The sequence below is a fragment of the Orycteropus afer genome, unplaced genomic scaffold, assembly GCF_000298275.1.
Source record: "Orycteropus afer afer isolate SDZICR_OR568_19922 unplaced genomic scaffold, OryAfe1.0 scaffold00890, whole genome shotgun sequence".
NCBI lineage: Eukaryota > Metazoa > Chordata > Mammalia > Tubulidentata > Orycteropodidae > Orycteropus > Orycteropus afer.
The window spans coordinates 142,172-161,111 of record NW_006922477.1 but is presented as its reverse complement, the minus strand read 5'-3'; the positions used below and the strand labels follow the sequence as shown (position 1 = coordinate 161,111).

The 18,940-nt window shown below is 42.1% G+C and overlaps 1 protein-coding gene across 1 annotated transcript in view; it reads right to left on the bottom strand.

Moving 5' to 3' along the window:
- NINL (ninein like) overlaps nucleotides 1–18,940 on the bottom strand; it is a gene marked incomplete at its 5' end in the record, with an annotated part of 227,849 nt that overhangs the window by 108,744 nt on the left and 100,165 nt on the right. Inside the window, 5 exon segments of the mRNA XM_007958241.1 lie at nucleotides 77–307; nucleotides 310–539; nucleotides 2,283–2,566; nucleotides 3,402–3,478; nucleotides 6,269–6,392. Of these exon segments, the coding sequence (XP_007956432.1) occupies nucleotides 77–307; nucleotides 310–539; nucleotides 2,283–2,566; nucleotides 3,402–3,478; nucleotides 6,269–6,392 (946 nt within the window).

The following is an 18,940-nucleotide window of genomic DNA, read 5'->3' as shown; positions in this document are numbered from 1 at the left end:
CTATGGACAGAATCTGCACAGCTGTGCAGCCAACATGGTACATGCTTAGCCTCTGCTCCCCCAGGACTAGACCCACCTCCTGCTGGTCCCACCTCCTTCCAGATTTCTGTGGTCCCCAGCAGGCCTGGTGGCAGCTGCCTTTCCCCCTCATGATCTGCTGCTACAGCTTCCTTCTTCAAGAGGGCCCTCAGCATCTCTGCCTCCTGGGCAAGCCTTTCTACTTGCTTCTTATGAGCAAGTTCTAACAACTTCTCCTTCTTGAGAGCAAATGGTTTATACATCTGAGCTTGCTTTTCACTCATCAGCTCTCTATTTTGAGTTGCGGCTTCCTGCACTGGGCCAGGATCTCCTTCTCCTTTTCATCCCTCCATCTCTTCTCTGAATCCATCTGTGCTGCCACCTCTCTCACTTGCAGCAGGTGCCTCTGCAGCATCTCTTCCTTCTCATGCTGATGTTGCTGTGACAACTGCTTGTGGAGGACTGCCTGCTTCGCTTCCATTCACAAGAGCTTCTGGCTCAGCTCAGCCTCTGCCTCCTTCCTACAGAAACAATTTCACATAGACCTGGCTCAGAAACACAAATGACACATACCCCATAGGGCCACTCTCCTGGGTCAGAAAAGGCCCCGTGAGCTTGTGTTCTAAGCATGCAACTCCTCCCTCCTCATCCCTGATGCTCTTAGAGAGTTCATGCACAGGATCTACCCAATAGGGCAACACAGATGTCACTTGTTACATGTGATTTTTAAAATATAAGTTTAAACCAATTAAAACTGAATAAAATTAAAACTCAGTTTCTTGGTCATACTAGCCATCTTTAGTGGTCACATGTGGCTGGTGGCTCCTGCCCTGGACAGACAAACAGAGGACATGTCCATTATCACAGAAAGTTGTATTTGATAGTGCTGGCCTAAAGTTTTAGTGAGATGGGTGAAACGCACCTATAGTCAAAATTACCCTCAAAAACACATTAAACTGCTTGGAAAGGGGCATTTGGAAGCCCCAGACTGAGTGAAGTGAGGCTGAGAGAAGCCAACCTGGGAAAGCCAGGGTAGCTATCAGCACATCAGAAGCATGCAATGTGGCTCTATTCACAGTCATGGTGTGAGGGGGCCCTTCCAGCCAGCTAAGGTTGCTCCTGGGACCAGGCCCAGATGACAGACCCTGTCCCTCTGTAACCTCTGGGAACCTGAGGGGAGTTGGGAGTGGTGGCCATGGGTGTAAGACCAAGCAGTTTAGAAAGTGGTTAGTCCCTTTATCACAGAGCTCCTAGGCCTAAGAGAAAATAAGGTAAAGCTTAGGTGAAGCACATAGCTTTTAAAAAACTTTCTCTCAATCATCCAAGAGGGGACTTTCTGTTACTGGATCCCTTAGGCCTGAGGCAGCTCTGTGGCAGCATCTGGGGTGGGAAAGAAGAAAAGAGTACACACTTGGGCTGATGGTGGTACACGGCTTTTTCTCAACTCCCTTATTCAGGCTGCCCTAAATTCCTCATAACACAGAAGGAAGAGTAGATGGTTGCTGGGGACAACAACCTCCCCAGGTCATAGGACATGAAAGACAGCTCAGTCCCCTGCTGTTAGTGTGGTGCATGGCTCCCATATCTGAACCTAGCCCATGTTCCCAGTTCCTGAGGAGGCTTCTCAGGTCTGGCCAGCATGCTGGTCCAGCTGTTGTCCAAGCTGGGAAGGGTCCAAGACTCTCTGTGGGAGAGAGTCTCTGGTAAATGGACATTGGATTTGCAGTATATACCTCTAAGTGAGACCCACTTGAGGAAGTATGGGCATGTGGTTCTCATATACTGATGCCATATTCATTTTTCCAATTTTTTTTTTCATCCTTGCTCATATATTAGCTTCTCAGAAATTCCCTAACTCAAATTAATTTTCTTTCCAATTGCTTTATGACTTTTAGACCTTTTCTCCATTTCCTGACATGCTACAACACATCCTGGAAAATTAGAGTATGACATTAAATGAGAAAAATGTTTTGCTACCTTTGTTCTTTGTTACAGGGAAGTCTGAATCAGAAGATAAATATTAACGAGCTGATAGCCTATAAAGCAAATTGTTTCATGGCCTAAGTTTTATGATATATTTCTAATTTGAAGTTAAAATACCTCATACAATGACTTGTTCTTTCCACCATCATCTCTCTGCTCAGAGAAATATCACTCAGTAAGCAGGTATTATAGTTCTGATAGATTTCTAAACTCAATTTCTAATTTGGGTTCCTGGCAAGAACTCTAGACATGAGGCTCTGAGAAGAAACAGGCAAGCAGACCTTACTTGCTGTAGTTCCTGCTGGTACCTCAGGCACAACTCCTCTTCCTGTTGCTGAACTGGTGCTGGAAGCTCCCTGGTCAGGATTGGTTCCCCATCCCCCAGCTCCTGCAGCTGCTCCTGCAGGCTGTGGATGGCCTCCTGTGACTGTGTGTAGAGTGCCTCCAGGTCAGCTCTCTGGCCCTCCAACACACTGATCTCATGCTTGAATACCTGATGCATTTCACTTCTCTCCTTCTCAAAGTTCCTTTTCATTAGGTCGATTTCCTGCTCATAGTAATTTACCTGAAAAGAGAAACATAAGATGAGGGTCTCCTAAAAATTAGCTCCTGATAATATAATACAGAAATACAAAGTTGTGAGGCATGCCAAGGAGCAAAGGCCTGTGGAGGACCAGACGTAAAGATAGCAGCAACGCCCCAAGAGCTCAGTGCCCATAAGGGAGGTCCCATTAGTAGGGAGGGCAGAGCAGAGGATACAATCCTCACTGAAAGAATGCAGAGCACTTTTCGGACCACTGGGCAACTGGACACCCTGCAGACCTGTAGAAAGGATATTATCTGGCCATGGGAGCCACAAGTAAGTATTTGCATCCAGGAGCCCAAAGGCTGGGATGCAAGCATGAGCAGCCACCACCCTGGGCTCTTGAGGTTAGAAGAATGTGGCACGTGATGATAAGTTGTGGATATTGTCTCTTAAAATAGTCATAATCTAAGAGCAGAACAGGAGACAGCTTCATCTGAGAAGATCTCATCAGCCAGAGTAATCCTGGTTCTAAAGCTACTGAGCATCCCGGAAAGGACAAATCAATCCAAGGGCAATATAAGCTTAAAATAAGGTAAGTTCAGTTTCCTCACAGCTGAGTGTGAGGACTGGGAGTAGTTGGGGATGCACTCAGCATGTCACCCCTTACGTGACACTGAGAAATGCATGACCTGCTAGTCTGCTGTCCTACCTCCCTCCAGGTACTTCTGCTTACATTTCTCTGCAAACTTCCCAGCCCATCACAAGCCAGAGAATGCTAAGGCAGACACCTGCAGAAGGACCAGCACATAGCACAGCTTTCCTTTCATGTGGCAGAAGGCCCCAGAATTGCCTTGAGGATGCTCTCATCCCCTACCTTGGTTTCCAGTTGAATATTGAGGTCTTGGTAATGTTTCTTCACCTGTTCCATCCTCATCTCTGTTTCTAGGCTCACTAGAGTAGGGCCACACACACATGAAATTAGGCCTGCAAAGAGGAAGGAACTTTAGCTTCTCTCATGCAGAGAACATCACAGGTCCACTCAGTTTTCCTTTTCCCACCTAACAACAAAGCACAGACTCCACTTGCACCTCTGCAAGGGAAGGGTGGTCCTAGAAGAGGGCACATGCCCAGGTTTCTGTTCTACCACAGTGACAGAAGACACCATGCACCACAAATGGTCTGTTGTGCCGCATTCCATACAGCAGAGTCTTCTAGAACCGCCATTTCATGCCTTCACCAGAACAGACTGCTCAGGGCTATGACTAGGAAGCTCCTACACAGCCCACCACCACCCTCCCAGTCACTACAAATTGGGAGTAACACAATACTTCATTCTCCAGTCTGTTTCCTAGCAATGCTGGGAACACAGAGGAGATGGAGAGACAGAGAAAGTGGTGTGAGCTGGAGCATAGGCAAACCTCTGGGCTGTGTGATGCCTGGTGGTAAGGCCTCACTATATGTAGATTGACCACACACATCTGCATGGGTTGTTTATTAGTTCTCTTCATGTTGGCCTCCTCTTCTGTATTATTTATTATGGTGTTGTGTAAGTAATGCTGGATCTCAATAAACCAACCAGGCATACTAAATAGTCACGGAATGAGAAAGAGTGATGTGAGCAATGCCTTGGTCCAGAGGACACTCCTCCCAACATGTATCAGTACCCTGCTGCCTATATACCAGGCACATTTGTAAGCTGGGTGTGTTGCTAGGGCTTGTAAGACAGCTGGCCTGAGACTTGGAATTGCATTTGTACCATGGCTAAGGTTTCAACATGTTGTGCTGAGGAAGGAAAGTGGGAAGAGCCACCCGCCTTCACCACTGCCTTGAGAATGGTGACAGACTTAGGCACTGGGTCCAAGAAAACCTGGATAAGCACCTCTGGAAAGAAAGCATTGCATTGCCTTGGAAACTGGGAACTGGCCAATTTTCTGGGCCAAATGGACCAACCGGAGTTCTCATCTGACTTGATAGTCCACATCACCCATGCTCACTGCAACCCTGACTCTTATTATTCCTCCTGACAGCAGACAGACCACTCTTCACTGGAAGGGGCCAGCCAGCATCTGTGCTGCTTCTATAAAAGGTTATCATTGGGCAGATAGGGAGGAGGGGAGAGAAAAGGTCACACTGTGAAAACGCTTAAGTTTATTAGTGATGACACAAAGATTAGATCTGATTTCTTGGGCCATAGCCCCAAGTCCTTCTATCTAGGCAGACCCAAGACTTCAGAACCCAAACCTTAGTGGTTCCTGCCAAAGGCCACATACTCTGTGTAGCTGAGGGTTCTAGACAAAGGGGACAAGAACTGCCCACTTCCATGGGGGTCTGCTGTATGGCAGAACATCTGGGGATCAGAAATGGAGGCAAAGGCCATCCACAGTGCCCCTGGTTTCTCTGGATTGGGTGTAGCTGGCAGTATCTGGCTCATACTCGAGCTTGCTAGTGAGACTGGTGGCTGTAGGGTCACCTGTGGGTTATAAGCCTTCAGACTCCAATATGTAGCCTGCAGGTGAGCACAGTTATGTAGGGGTCTGAGGAGGCTGGACTCACACAGAGAAGCCACGAAGGCCCTATGTTGGCTCTTTTATGGATAATTCTTTTCTATTTTGTTAAATAAATAGCTTTAGATCATTAAAGCCCTAAAAAGACCTGTAATGGAGGAAGATGCTCTCTGAAGTGCTGGACTGCCAAAGTCTATGAGTTGCCTTGAGGAGTCTCCATAGGCCTTCAAGGCAGCAGTGGACTTAGGCAAGGACCAATGCACTGGTATTGCTGTGCAAGTCAGCAAGGCTGTGAGGCCATGCTGTAGCAACACCCACTGCTGCCCAGCAGAGCACAATGAACTCAGAGCTAGTCTCCATCCCTAGAAGGACTGCAACAAACATCCAGGGCAGCTTTGTCACCTGAATCCCCTTGTTCTTGTCTCTAGAAGGAGCTGAGAGCAGTCAAACACAGCCCACAATATAGCTAGAACTTGTCTTGAACCTCAGCACCAAGAGGGTCTTAAAGCAGGAGACCCTGGTAAACCTCTACTTATAACTCAGACACACAGCTCTCTGTGTTGGGGGCACAACTGATGGTGTGTCACCTGGGGGCTCTTGACCTCACTCAAGCTGCTCTACGCACTGGGGCCCTGTCCCTATCAACCGTCATACCCACCTTGGCTGAGACCCCTGAGGAGGCACTTTTATAATCAGTAACAGGAAACTTTAAGCCCTCTCTGAAATTCATTAACATGTTTTAAATAGAATTTAGTTCCTCTTTCTTTGTAAGAGTTTTCACATCACAGTTCACAGATCAGAGGATAATATGTAAACCCTGGACTGTGACCTGGGATAAGGGAACATGGCTCCTGTGTTTGCTGTCACCTCCCCTCACTGTCTGCGCCCAGCTCCTGCTGAAAGTTTAACACACAGTTCCTTACTTAGTCCTCACCACAACTGTGAGGGTGATTTGGAAACACTCACTGCAGATGGACATGCCTTCCATGAGGTCATTATGGAGCCATAAAACCTTTCCCATTTCTGTACAACTAGTAAAGCTCTCACCCTCCTCCACAAGCCTGGAAGGCATTCAGGTGGGTGGTAATATTATGTCTGGGGGCAGGTGTTTGTATGCTGGGAAGCGGCTCTTGACACCAAAATTCCCTGGGCCAAGAAGACAGCCCAGTCAGCTGAAACAGGTGGACTTTTAGAGCCCAGAGCTCCCCCCCATCTGTACCCACAGGACAGGATCTACCTTCTGGACCATCTGCCGATGGAAGCCATCCATCTGGACAGGTACTGAGCCGGCCATGCTGGGTCTTGTGCAGCTGCAGGCCTTCCAGTGCAGCCTGAAGCTCATCGTTGTGGTCCTGCAGGTCCTGTTAGCAGAGCAGAGACACCACTGCAGCTTCTATGCTATGCTGCACTGCAGGCTTCAGGGAGCAATGCAGTGCAGTGGGTTATACAGAATGCCCAGGAGGAAGCATGAAACATTCAAATTGCCTTTAAGTGACCAACTACACAGTGAGGTAGATAAGACAGTAGTCATTCCCTTGGCTTTCTTATGCCCTACAAACCAAATTCCAAACTCAATGCCATTAAATCGACTCTGACTCATAGTGACCCACCTTGGGTTTCCAAGGTGGCAAATCTTTACAGAAGTAGATTGCCCAGTCTTCAAACCATGGAGTGGCTGGTGCATTTGAACTGCCAATCTTTTGGTTAACAGTCAAATCCCTTAGGAACTATGCCACCAGAGCTCCTTTTATGCCCTACATTACCTCTATTACTGCTTTCATAAGAGGAGTTCCAAAAAAGAAAAAAAATAAGTGGAGTGGATATGGAGAACAAATACAGAACACAGACATAAATGACCACCAACATCTGAGTCAAAAGGCACGTGTGTGACTCCATTGTGGTGATGGGACACAGGCAAGAGAAGCAACTCACTGGGGCTCTTTTTCTGAAGGGCTCTACAGCTGTTAACTGCCAGTGAGGTACCACCAGCTTCAGATAACATGTCACACAGTAGAGAGGATGGGTCACAAGGATGGCTAGCGTCTGATGAGCTGCACAAAGTAGGGGCTGCAGGGTAAACAGGTGGAGCTGGGAGGCTGCATTGATGCTGCACCTGGACTACAGTGAGCAGGGTCTGCACACAGGTTAAGGAAACACACTGTAATAAGCAAACTTAGTCACCAGGTTTTTAAAGGGAGGAATCTTCCTAGACAGTTCTCAGTCACACAGACTTAAGGCAAACATGGCAACACATATCCTGCCTGTGGGGCCCCAGCTCCCTTCATGAATGTGGGGCTTGTAGTCTCTATCCCTTCTGTGTACCTGGGGGATGGGAGGCCTTGGGACTGTGTAGACCTACTAAGCATGGCAGCAGTGATAACAGGTGCTCCAAGGATCAGCTCTGCCTGGCTTCTCTATTTAGGAAACTCACTCTGGGGGACACTACCCACTATACTACGAGGATGCCCAAACTAGCCCATGGGGCAGCCACATGGTGAATGAGGCTTCACCCAGTTCTGGCCTAGCCAGTAAGATATGCCGCTAAGGCCACAACATCATATGGCAAAAATAAGGCATCCTCACTGTGCCCTCTCTGAATTCCTGACCCACAAAATCCATGAGCATATTAAATGGCTGTTTCAGGTCACTAAGCTTTAGGGTAGATTGTTATGGACCCATAGTAACTGGAACAACATGTATTGCCTACACAAATTACAAATAAAATATATCCCCTTAGAAAAAGGGTATTGATCTTAAGTGAAAAACAAAACAAAACAAAAAAGAGTTCTTCAAATAAAATATGTTAATAGAAGGACATTCAAACAGGATTGGAAGAATCCAAGAGGAAAATGGTACCTTTCCAGGTTCCAGTTTACCAGTTGTCACCAACCCCATGTGTGTCAGAGAACTGTGTTCCATAGGGTTTTGCAATGGTAGATCACCAGACCTTTCTCCCAATATACCTCTAAGTGGACTCAAACTGCCAATCTTTTGATTAGCAGCTGAGCATATTAACTGTTAGAACCACTGTAGAAAATTTAAGTGGCATAAGTAGGTCACATTCCCTTTCTACTGGACAGCAGAGATCTGGGAGGCACCCATACAGAGTCACCTCTATCTGATACCCTGCCTCTTGTGTGGTTCTTTTTGCCATCTAAAATGGGTATTATGAAAGTATATACGCATCCTTAAAACTCAGCGGTGCCAGAAACCTGGGGCCTCTTATGGGATGAGACCAACCTCTCTGTTCTTGGAATACTCTTGGGAATGCAGTCAATTATAACTGACTGAGATGTATGGAGCCTGAACACCAGCAGCAGGGGCTTAGCATGTCTATGTGGGGAGTTTCTGCATAGGTGAGGATGAGGATGCTGTTTTCAAGTGACCACTTGCTCATGTGGTGTGGATGTTGGTGCTGAAGGAGACAAGAGAGAGCTACTGCACCGGTCTAGGGAGAGTCTTGTAAGGTAGCAAGTCCACTCAAGACTTAAGGATTGAAGTCCACTCAGAATTAAGGATTGATGACTCTGGGCTGCCATGGTTCTTCCCCTTCTACTTGCTTCTTGTTCACGAGAAGAAAGTCACAAAACAATTTAGGTGTCTGTGAAAAGCAGCTCTGGGAGATATATGGGAGCTCTGGTGACATAGTGCCTAAGCATTTGACTGCTAACAAGAAGGCTGGTGGAAGGAAGCCTTGGAAGGAAGGTTGGTCAATCTACTTCCTTAGAGATACAGCTTCAGAAACCCAAGGAGAGGTCACTATAAGTCAAATCAACTTGATGGCAGTGAGTTTGTTTTTTTGTGTTTTTTTGGGAGGTGTCTGCAGGGAGGCTGCCATGGAGGCAGGCTGGCTGGCACAGAAAGATTGAGCAGGCAGGGCTGATTTAATAAGATGAGTAGTGGTGGAGACCTCTGCTAGGAGTTGGTATGGACATGCTGAAAGGGGAATATCTGCATCTGGGGTTTCTGATCAAGGACAAGCAAATTCATTATGGTGTCCAAAGACAAAGCAATAAAAACATCAAACCAAAGAGATCTGATTAACATTTAATACTTCCTTTTACTAAGGGCAGCCTCACCAAGAAAATGAAGATAGTCAGTTGAAAGAGGAAAAACCTAAAATGATAGCTAAATAGGAAGGAAATTCAGCAAACCCATTATGGTGTCTAACCAAATGCACAGGAGTGAAAACATCAATCCAAAGAGACCTGAATAACATCTCATACTCCCTTTTACCAAGGGCAACCTCACAACAACAGAAACAACAACAAAGATTTGCAGTTCAAACAAATTAAAAAAGCAAAAATGATAATTAAATAGGAAGGAGATTCAGTTACAAAGCAAAAAGTATGACTTTCATGTTAAGAAATAGCCTCATTACAAATTACAAGGAAACTCCAAGGTAAGATTTTGAAAAGCTTAGGTGATTCACAGGGGGTAAGGTTTTAAGTTGTATCTTCTGGAGAATGACTATAAAAAATGAGCTCAGACAAGAAGTAGCAATGTCCTAGTAGAATGAGTACCCTAAGCACCTATATCTTGGTCTCTAGAACCATTTCCTTGCCAAAGGAACCAGCACTCATTGAAGAAATGGCTAATTCTAGGGCAAGTGCAGACAAAGTATAAGACAAACCTGGATTATCTTATTATGTCAGTAAGTAAGGAACCACACAACAAAAATGATGGTAAACTGAAACCAAACTCACTGCTGTCAAGTGGTTTCTGGCTCATAGTGACCCCTCCTTGGGTTTCCAAGGCAGTTATCTCTATAGAAATAGATTGCTCAATCTTCCTTCTGAGGAGTGGTTGGTGGGTTTGAACCACCAGCCTTCTGGTTAGCAATGAAATGCCTTAGGCACTACACCACCAGAGCTGGCATGGCACAAAGAATTAGTAGCCACCTTGAAAACACTCCCAGTGGCCAAATCTAGCACAATTTGAGCACCAAAACTTTAAGCACACTAATGAATTACAAACCACTAGGAAAAAATGAGAATTTGTGAGTCCATATCCGTAATAGATTAACAACAGATAGAGATAGGTGATAGCTACCTAGTGAATTAGATAATGCATACAAATAGTTACAGAAACATAGAGAAATAGATAAACAGAGAGAAAAGAGGCTCTGGCTTACATTAGAATGCCAAGGACTAACTGATAGATGCCATAACATTAATTCAATCAAAAAGAAACAATAGAAAAGCACAAAATGAGGGCATTGTATGAAAAAATGGGAGAGGAACCCCAAATAAACAGGAGCTCTGGGAAGCTGTCAATACTAGACCAGCTCTGCAAGTATTAATTAAGGAATTTCTCCAAATGGAAAGGAAAGAACACTAAACAAGTACTCACATCTACACATGGGGTGGGGGGAGAGAAATATCCAACTAAAAAAATAATAATAATAACATGGGAAAGTATATGACATTTTCAAGGATTATATTCAATAGTTATGTTGTACAAGCAATAAAACATCAACTGCATAAGATGTAAGTACATATTAATCTTACTTGATATTGGATATACAGCAATGTCAATGGAGACTCATCAACAGAAAACAGGGAGGGAGGAGCAAAACAGGAATAGTTGTAATGTATTAATGTTGCATGTTAACTTGTTGATTGTATGTTAAATGTTGCTGTAATTGCAAGTTGTATAATGTAGTATTTGTGGTAACCACTAAGAAAACATATATACAAGAAAAGAAGAACCAAAAAAGGTTCATCACATAAAAAAGCTAAACACAAAAAATAACAGAATAATGAGAACAAAAAGAAAAAAAGGATATAATAAACTCAAAAAACAATTAGAAAATTGTATGTAGCAGATACTTCATTTTCAGTAATAACCTTAAATGTACATGGTCTAAACTTCCCATACAAAGTCAGACTGACAGATGGATAAACAAAACCATGAACTGTATTTTTGCTTTTTCACAAGAAACACACTTTAACCATAAAGATACAAACAGACTGAAAATAAAAGGATGAAACAAAAAATATTCCATGTAGTCAGTAACCAAAAAGAAGAGTCTGACCATACTGATGAAAAAAGATATTACATAATAAAAAGGTAAATCCATCAAGAAGATGTAATAATTATAATATATGTGCACCTAGTATCAATGCTTCAAAGCACATGAAACAAATATTAACTAATATGAAAGGAGAAACAGATAAGTCCACAATAAAAAGAAGAGATTGAAGATGTCATAAAAAAATAATAATAAATAAAACTGCCAAGAAGAGAAAGCTCAGGACCAGAGAGCTTCACTAGGGAACTTTTCCAAAAATCCAGAGAAGAGTCAACAACAATTCCATCAAATTTTTGAAAAACATAGGAAAGGGAAGAATACCCCTTAACTCATTCCATGAAACCAGCATCAACCTGATACCCAAACCAGGAAAAGACATCACTCACTCACACACACACACACAAACAAATTACAAACTAATATTCCTTGTGAATACAGATGCAAACATTTTCAACAAAATTCTAGCCAACAGAATTCAACAACTTATCAAAAAAAAAAAAAAAAAGTCACACACCACGATCAAGTGGGATTAATGCCAGGGAAAGAAGACTGCTTGAACATTAGAAAAACAATCAATGTAATTTACCACATAAATAAAACAAAGGAAAAGAACTAGATGATCATATCAATTGATGTACAAAAGGCATTTGATAAAATCCAACATTCTTTCCTGGCAAAAATTCTCAGGAAAATAGGAATAGAAGGTAAACTTATGAACTTATATAATTAAGGGCACACAGGTAATCCCCAACTTACAATGGAGCTCCATTCCAACAACTTTGTTTTAAGTCAATTCTGACGTAAGTTGAATCTCTCTGTCTCTCTCTCTTTTTAACTTCCCATTATTATTGTCTTAGTCTTAGTCTGGAAGCTTCTCATTAAAGACAAGAAAGGAAGATCAGACCAAAATGGATGTCAGAATAGACTCTGAAACTTGTTCTTGAGCAGAGAATAGCTAAAGCAAATTGAAGAAATGTCAAGATAAAAGAGCTGAAAGGATTTAAAAGAGCAGCTCAAGAAGACAAAGCCAATTATAAAAATTAAATGTGCAAAGACAAGGAGTTAGAAAACTAAAAGGGAAGAACACCCTCGGCATTTCTCAAGCTGAAAGAACTGAAGAAAAAATTTAAGCCTCGAGTTGCAATACTGAAAGATTCTTCGGGAAAAATACTGAATGATGCAGGAAACATCAAAAGAAAATGGAAGGAATACACAGAGTACAATGTACCAAAAAAAACAATTGGTCAATGGCCATCCATTTCAGGAGGTGACATATGATCAAGAATCAATGGTACTGAAGGAAGACTTGAGGCTGCACTGAAAGAACTAGCAAAGAACAAGTCTCCAGAAATTGACAGAATACCCACTGAGATGTTTCAACAAATGGATGCCATGCAGAAGGTACTCACTTGGCTATGCCAAGAAATTTGGCCAACTGACTAGAAGAGATTCATATTTATACCCATTCCAAAGAAAGGTGACCCCACAGAATGTGGAAATTAATGAACAATATTACTAATATCACATGCAAGTAAAGTCGTACTGAAGATAATTCAAAAACAGCTGCAGCAGTATATTGCAGAGAACTTCCAGAAATGCAAGCTGGATTCAGAAGAGGACATGGAACAAGGAATATCAATGTTGATGTCAGATGGATCTTAGCTGAAAGCAAAGAATACCAGAAAGATGTTCACTTATATTTTGTTGACTATGCAAAAGCATTTGATTGTGTGGATCATAACAAATTATGGATAACATTGAGAAGAATGGGAATTCCAGAACACTTGATTGTACTCAAGAGGAACCTGTACATGGATCAGGAGGCTGTTATTCGAACATGGATTAATATCAAGAAGGGAGTGTGTCAGGATTATATCCTTTCACCAAAGTTATTCAATTTGTATGCTGAGCAAATAATCTGAGAAGCTGGATTATATGAAGGAGATTGTTGCATAAGGATTGGAGGAAGACTCATTAACAACCTGCGATATACAGACGACACAACATTGCTTGACGAAAGTGAGGATGACTTGAAGCACTAACTGATGAAGATTGAAGACTAGTCTGTAGTATGTATTACACCTCAATATAAAGAAAACAAAAATCCTCACAACTGGTCCAATAAACAGCTTCACAATGGATGAAGAAAAGATGGAAGTTGTCAAGGAATTCATAGTACTTAGTTCTACAATCAACATCAATGGAAACAGTAGTCAAGACATCAGACAGTGTATTGTGCTGGGCAAATCTGCTGCAAAAGACCTCTTTCAACTGATGGGGACAGCAAAAATGTCTCCTTGAAGACTAAGGTGCACCTAACTCAAGCCATCATATTTTCAATTGCCTCATATGCATGTGAGAGCCGGACAATGAATAAGGAAAACTAAAGAAGAGTTGATGCTTTTGCATTGTGGTGTTAGTGAAGAATGCTAAGAGTACCAAAAGGACTAACATCTGTCCTGAAAGGAGTGTAGCCCGAATGATCCTTGGAAATGAGAATGGCCAGACTTCATCTCACCTACTTTGGTCATGTTGTCTGGAGGAACCAAACCCTGGAGAAGGATATCATGCTTGGCAAAGTGGAGGGTCAATGAAGAAGGAGAAGGCCCTCAATGAGATGGATTGACACAATGGCTGCAATTATGGGCTCAGATATAAGAGGGACCATGAGTCTGGCTCAGGGCTGGGCACTGTTTCATTCTGCCGTGCATATGGTTGCTATGAGTCACAGATGACTCGATGGCACCTAACAAAAACAGAATTATTACTATCATTAAAAATCCAACCTGCACTTGTCCTTGGGGTTGGGAAACATTACATATAAACTTGCAGATGTTTAATATATACATACATAAAAAAATACATAAATCATAAAAATTTACTGACAATGAAGAAAAGTTGGGCAACATTGGCATTTTGTCAGTTGTACTAATAATTCCACTTTTGGAAGGTTCTGGATCATTTGGATTACATTGGGAATGGAATACAATTTCTAGTCAGAAAATTAGTGAGAGTTGTCTGTATGGTCCTTTCCCTGTTTTTCCTTCATATATTTCATTGTAACATCTCACTGTTTGATGAATCAGCCTATTGACCCTATCAAAGCCATCTGTGTTTGGGTCTGTATTTTCAAGCAACTGACATATCTGATTTAGTTTTCTTTTAAAAGGTAATCTTTTCACTGTAAAAATTTTGACAATATCTCTCCTCCTTTTCTCATTATTTCTCTCTTCTTCAGCATTTCTTCTTCAAATGTTATTAATTCCTAATATGTCATTTCCCTTCATTGTGACCTATGAGCTATTCCACATCAGTGAAACAAAGTTCTAAATTCATCATTCTTGCTGTATGAACAATTTATCACTGATCTCTTTCATCATATTACCCTGTTCAGATACTTGGAGGGTGTTCACATAACTCAGCAAATTTTCTAAATCCCTTGCATACATTTCCCCACAACTTCCTCTCAGGAAGAATGTTATGAATACACTGAAGAATATAAAAATTTTTCTAGAATATTAGTGTACCTCCACCTGTTGCAGCTATTGTCTGAGCATATATAATCCATAAGTATACCTTAAAAGTAGCCTACCTGTCTCCAGCGTACCCCATAGCTCAGGCCTCTGAATCCAACAAAACAGGCTTCCTAGGTCTGTCTTCTTCCCTTTCCAACAGGAATTGAGGATTGCTGAATGAGGCTGCTGAGTGCTAGGAAGCAAACATCTTGAATGGAAGTTACACTCACACTCAGCATACTATAGGAGAGCTCTGAGAACAACAATGCAAACTTCTCTGGGGGGTCTGTTCAAAGCATGAAAATCCCTCCCTAACCCAAACACTATCACCTGCAAGCACTATCACCTGCAAGCCAACTGTGAATTGCTACAGAAGGTCCCTTCAGTGGCGTCTGTTCTAGTTGTCAGTACTCTATATTCTTCCCTGTTCAACCATAGCTCTGGCTTAAGAAACAAAAAGATAAACCTTCTTGTGGGACGATGTGGGAATGAATGCTTTCTCTGCTTGTTAGTGCTAAAGAATGATGGCAAAGGTTGCTTTGTGCTAGCATGAAGGCTTTTTGAGTGGAGGCTATATCCATCACCAACACACTATAAAATGGACTCTAATAACAACAAATCAGATCTCCCTGGGGGTCCTTTGGAGTATAACAATCCTTCCTCACTGCAATAACTCTCAGAAGATTAACTGACACAAGCTCCTACAGAAGAGTCCCTGCAGTGGAGTCAAGAGGAGGGTCAACTAAGTGGAAACAGTTCCAGCCAATATCACAGGGTCCCTGGGGCTCTGAAACCAATAAGACAGATCTTTGGGAGGGTCCTCTGGGGAGCAGTAGGCCCTCTTCTAAAATGAAGGAAAATCTGCCTGTGCTACCACTGAATTGCAGCATAGATACAAGCAGGCCCAAAAGAGTAGGGAAGGATACCTCCGGCAAAAACGAAGAGCAACATCCAGTTCAGAAGGAAACTCACAGGGTGTGGATTTCACAACTTAAAAAATGGTTGCAGAAACAGAAGAGAAGGAACAATAAGCAGAGGAATGTACCCCATAGTGGGCAGACTGATTATTGCATAGCATCTTCCAGAGTGGCAGTGCCTTCATGCAGGATGATTAAACTCAGTATGTTCTATCCTATGTTTGGGAAACACTGTAAGTTGAAAATTGTGATTTGGAACTTTTGAATTCTAATTAACCTGAAGTTATTCATTGCAAACACATTTTTCAACAACATAAAAGGCAACTATACATGTAGACCATGCCAGATGGAATATATAGGAATCAAATTGACAACAAATGCAGAAAAAGGCAATGGAGAAGCTCAATATCATAAGTCAGAACAAAGCCAGGGGCCGACTGTGGTACAGACCATCAACTGCTCATATACAAACCCAAGTTGAAGCTAAAGAAAACTAAAACAAGCCTCCAAAACAAACCAAAAAACAAAACAAAACACCACAGCCATAGAGTAGATTCTGACTCATAGTGACTCTCATTGGGTTTCTGAAGCATTAATTTTTTACAGAAGTAGATTGCCCTGTTTTCCTTCCATGGAGTGGCTAGTGGATTTGAACTGCCAAGCTTCTGATTAGTAGTCAAAGGCCTTAGGCACTATGTCACTAGAGCTCCATTAAAACAAGCCCATGACAGCTAAATATGACCTTGAGTATAACCATCTGAATTTAGAGACCGTCTAAAGAATAGCTCTGATACACTGAATATTAGTGACTGAAGACCAGAGGAGTTGTAGCATGACATCAAGATCATCATACATGAAGCAAGTAAAAGTCATTAAAATGACAGGAAAGAAAGAAAAGCCAAAATCGATGTGAGAAGGGACTCTGAAACTTGCTCTGGAATAGAGAACAGCTAAAGTAAATAGAAGAAATGCTGAAATAAAAGAGCTGTACAGAAGATTTCAAAGAGCAGCTTGAGAAGACAAAGTAAAATATTATAATGAAATGTGCAAAGATCTGAAATTAAAGAATCAAAAGTAAAGAACATGCTTGGCATTTCTTAAGCTTACTGAAGAAAATATTCAAGTCTTGATTTGCATTACTGAAGGACTCTATGAGAAAAATATTGAACAATGCAGGAAATATCAAAAGAAGATGAAAGGAATATACAGAGCCATTGTACCAAAAAGAATTGATTGATGTTCATCCATTTCAGGAGTTCACATATGATCAAGAGCCAATGGTATTGAAGGAAGAAGTCAAAGCTTCACAGAAGGAATTGGCAAAGAATACCTATTGAGATGTATCAACAAACAGATGCCAGGTTGCAGGCACTCACTTGCCTGTGCCAAGAAATTTGGAAGACAGCTACCTGGCCAACTGACAAGAAGTGATCCATATTTGTACCCATTCCAAAGAAAGGTGATCCCACAGAATGTGGAAATTATTGAATAATATCATAAATATCACATGCAAGTAAAATCTTGCTGAAGATAATTCAAAACTGGTTGCAGCAGTATATTGACAGAGTACTTCCAGAAATATAACCTGGGTTCAGAAGAGGATGTGGAACAAGGGATATTATTGCTGATGTCAGATGGATCTTGGCTGAAAGCAAAGAATACCAGAAAGATGTTTACTTGTGTTTTATTGACTATGCAAAAGCATTACATTGTGTGGATCATAACAAATTACAGATAATACTGAGAAGAATGGGAATTACAGAACACTTAACTGTGCTCATGAGGAACCTGGACATAGATCAGGAGGCTGTCATTCTAACAGAAAAAGAGGATACTTTATGGTTTAAAATGAGGAAGGGAGTGCATGAGGGATATATCCTTTCACCATACTTATTCCATCTGTATGCTGAGAAAAAACTTGAGAAGATGGACTATAAGAAGAAGAATGCAGCATCAGGATTGGAGGAAGACTCATTAACAACCTGCAATATATAGAAAACACAACTCTGCTTGTTGAAAGTTAGGATGACTTGAGGTACTTACTGGTCAGGATTAAAGACACCAGTCTGAAGTATGGATTACATCTCAACATAAAGAAGACATCACAATAAATGGACAAAAAGAGCTTTGTGAGGAGATTCACCGGCTAGATGGCAGACTAGCTAGAAAGACTGCACAGACCCTCTTCAACAAAGAAAAGGGAAAGAATTAACACAGACACAGAAGATAATCCTGGAAACCTGTGCCTTGAAGGGAAGGATAGGGAAGTGGACTAAACCCCAACTAACAGAAGAATTTGCCTGAAAATACCAAGAAAGGAGACATATGGAGCTGCGGTCTGGCACCAATCCTGAGTGATCCTGATGGCACAGACAGCGTGGAGATTCCCGAGTGGTGGTAGGACCTAAGAGTTAACCAAAAAAGCTGCCCTGCTACTCAGAGACTGCACAGAGGACCGTGCACGGTAGATGGCAAATAAACGGAGAAGGAGAAGAGAAAGGTGGACTGAGCTGTGGAATTTTGATAGTACAGAGGGTGCCGCCATTTTGAAGGATTAAAAGTGGCTTGACTATTTTGGATATTTAAAGAGACAGCGCTCTGGTAGATTCCAGGGGCTGGAAACATGTTCTGCTTTCCAGCAACCCCAAGGACACTCCAGACCCACAAGACTGAAAAGTTTTTTGATGGATGTTCAATTGTAATTTGTGTCTAACTGAGTGGGAGACAACAACAGTCTCTACAAGACACAACTACATCCACACATCCTGCAACTTCACTTACTGAGCGAGAGCCACTACCTCCTTCTCTACCAATGGGCCAATGATAAAACACAGCAAGAAGAGACTGAATCACCCTTGGCTGCTCTTCACAAACAGTTAACAGAGATCTAAATACAACAACGCCATGACGCCTCGGAGACAACAGACCATCACAGTCCATACAAAGAAGCAGGACAAAGTGGTAGAAAAAAATGGAGCAGGATACAGACCCAGAACACATCCTGAGGAACAAGCAGCATCAGAACTCTCTGATAAGGAATTCAAAAGAATTATTTTTAGGTATCTTCAAAGGAATGAGAGACAGACCAAAGAAAACACAGAAAAAATCTTAGAAGAATTTTGGAAGAAAATACAAGAACAAAATCACAAAATAAATGAAAAATCAGAAATGATTCTAGATCTACAGATAGAAATGCAGAAGATTAATACTAAATTGTCAGAAATAGGTAACACATTGGAAGAGCAAAGGAATAGAATTGAAGCAATGGAAGACAGAATTAATGAGACTGATGGCAAATTCCTGAACACTTCTTTGGAAAGGGATCAATCAGAAAAAAAATCAAAACAAAATGAAAAAAGCCTAAGGATCCAGTGGGATACCATCAAAAGGAAAAACTTATGTGTCATTGGAATTCCAGAACAGGAAGAGAAAAACAAAACCAC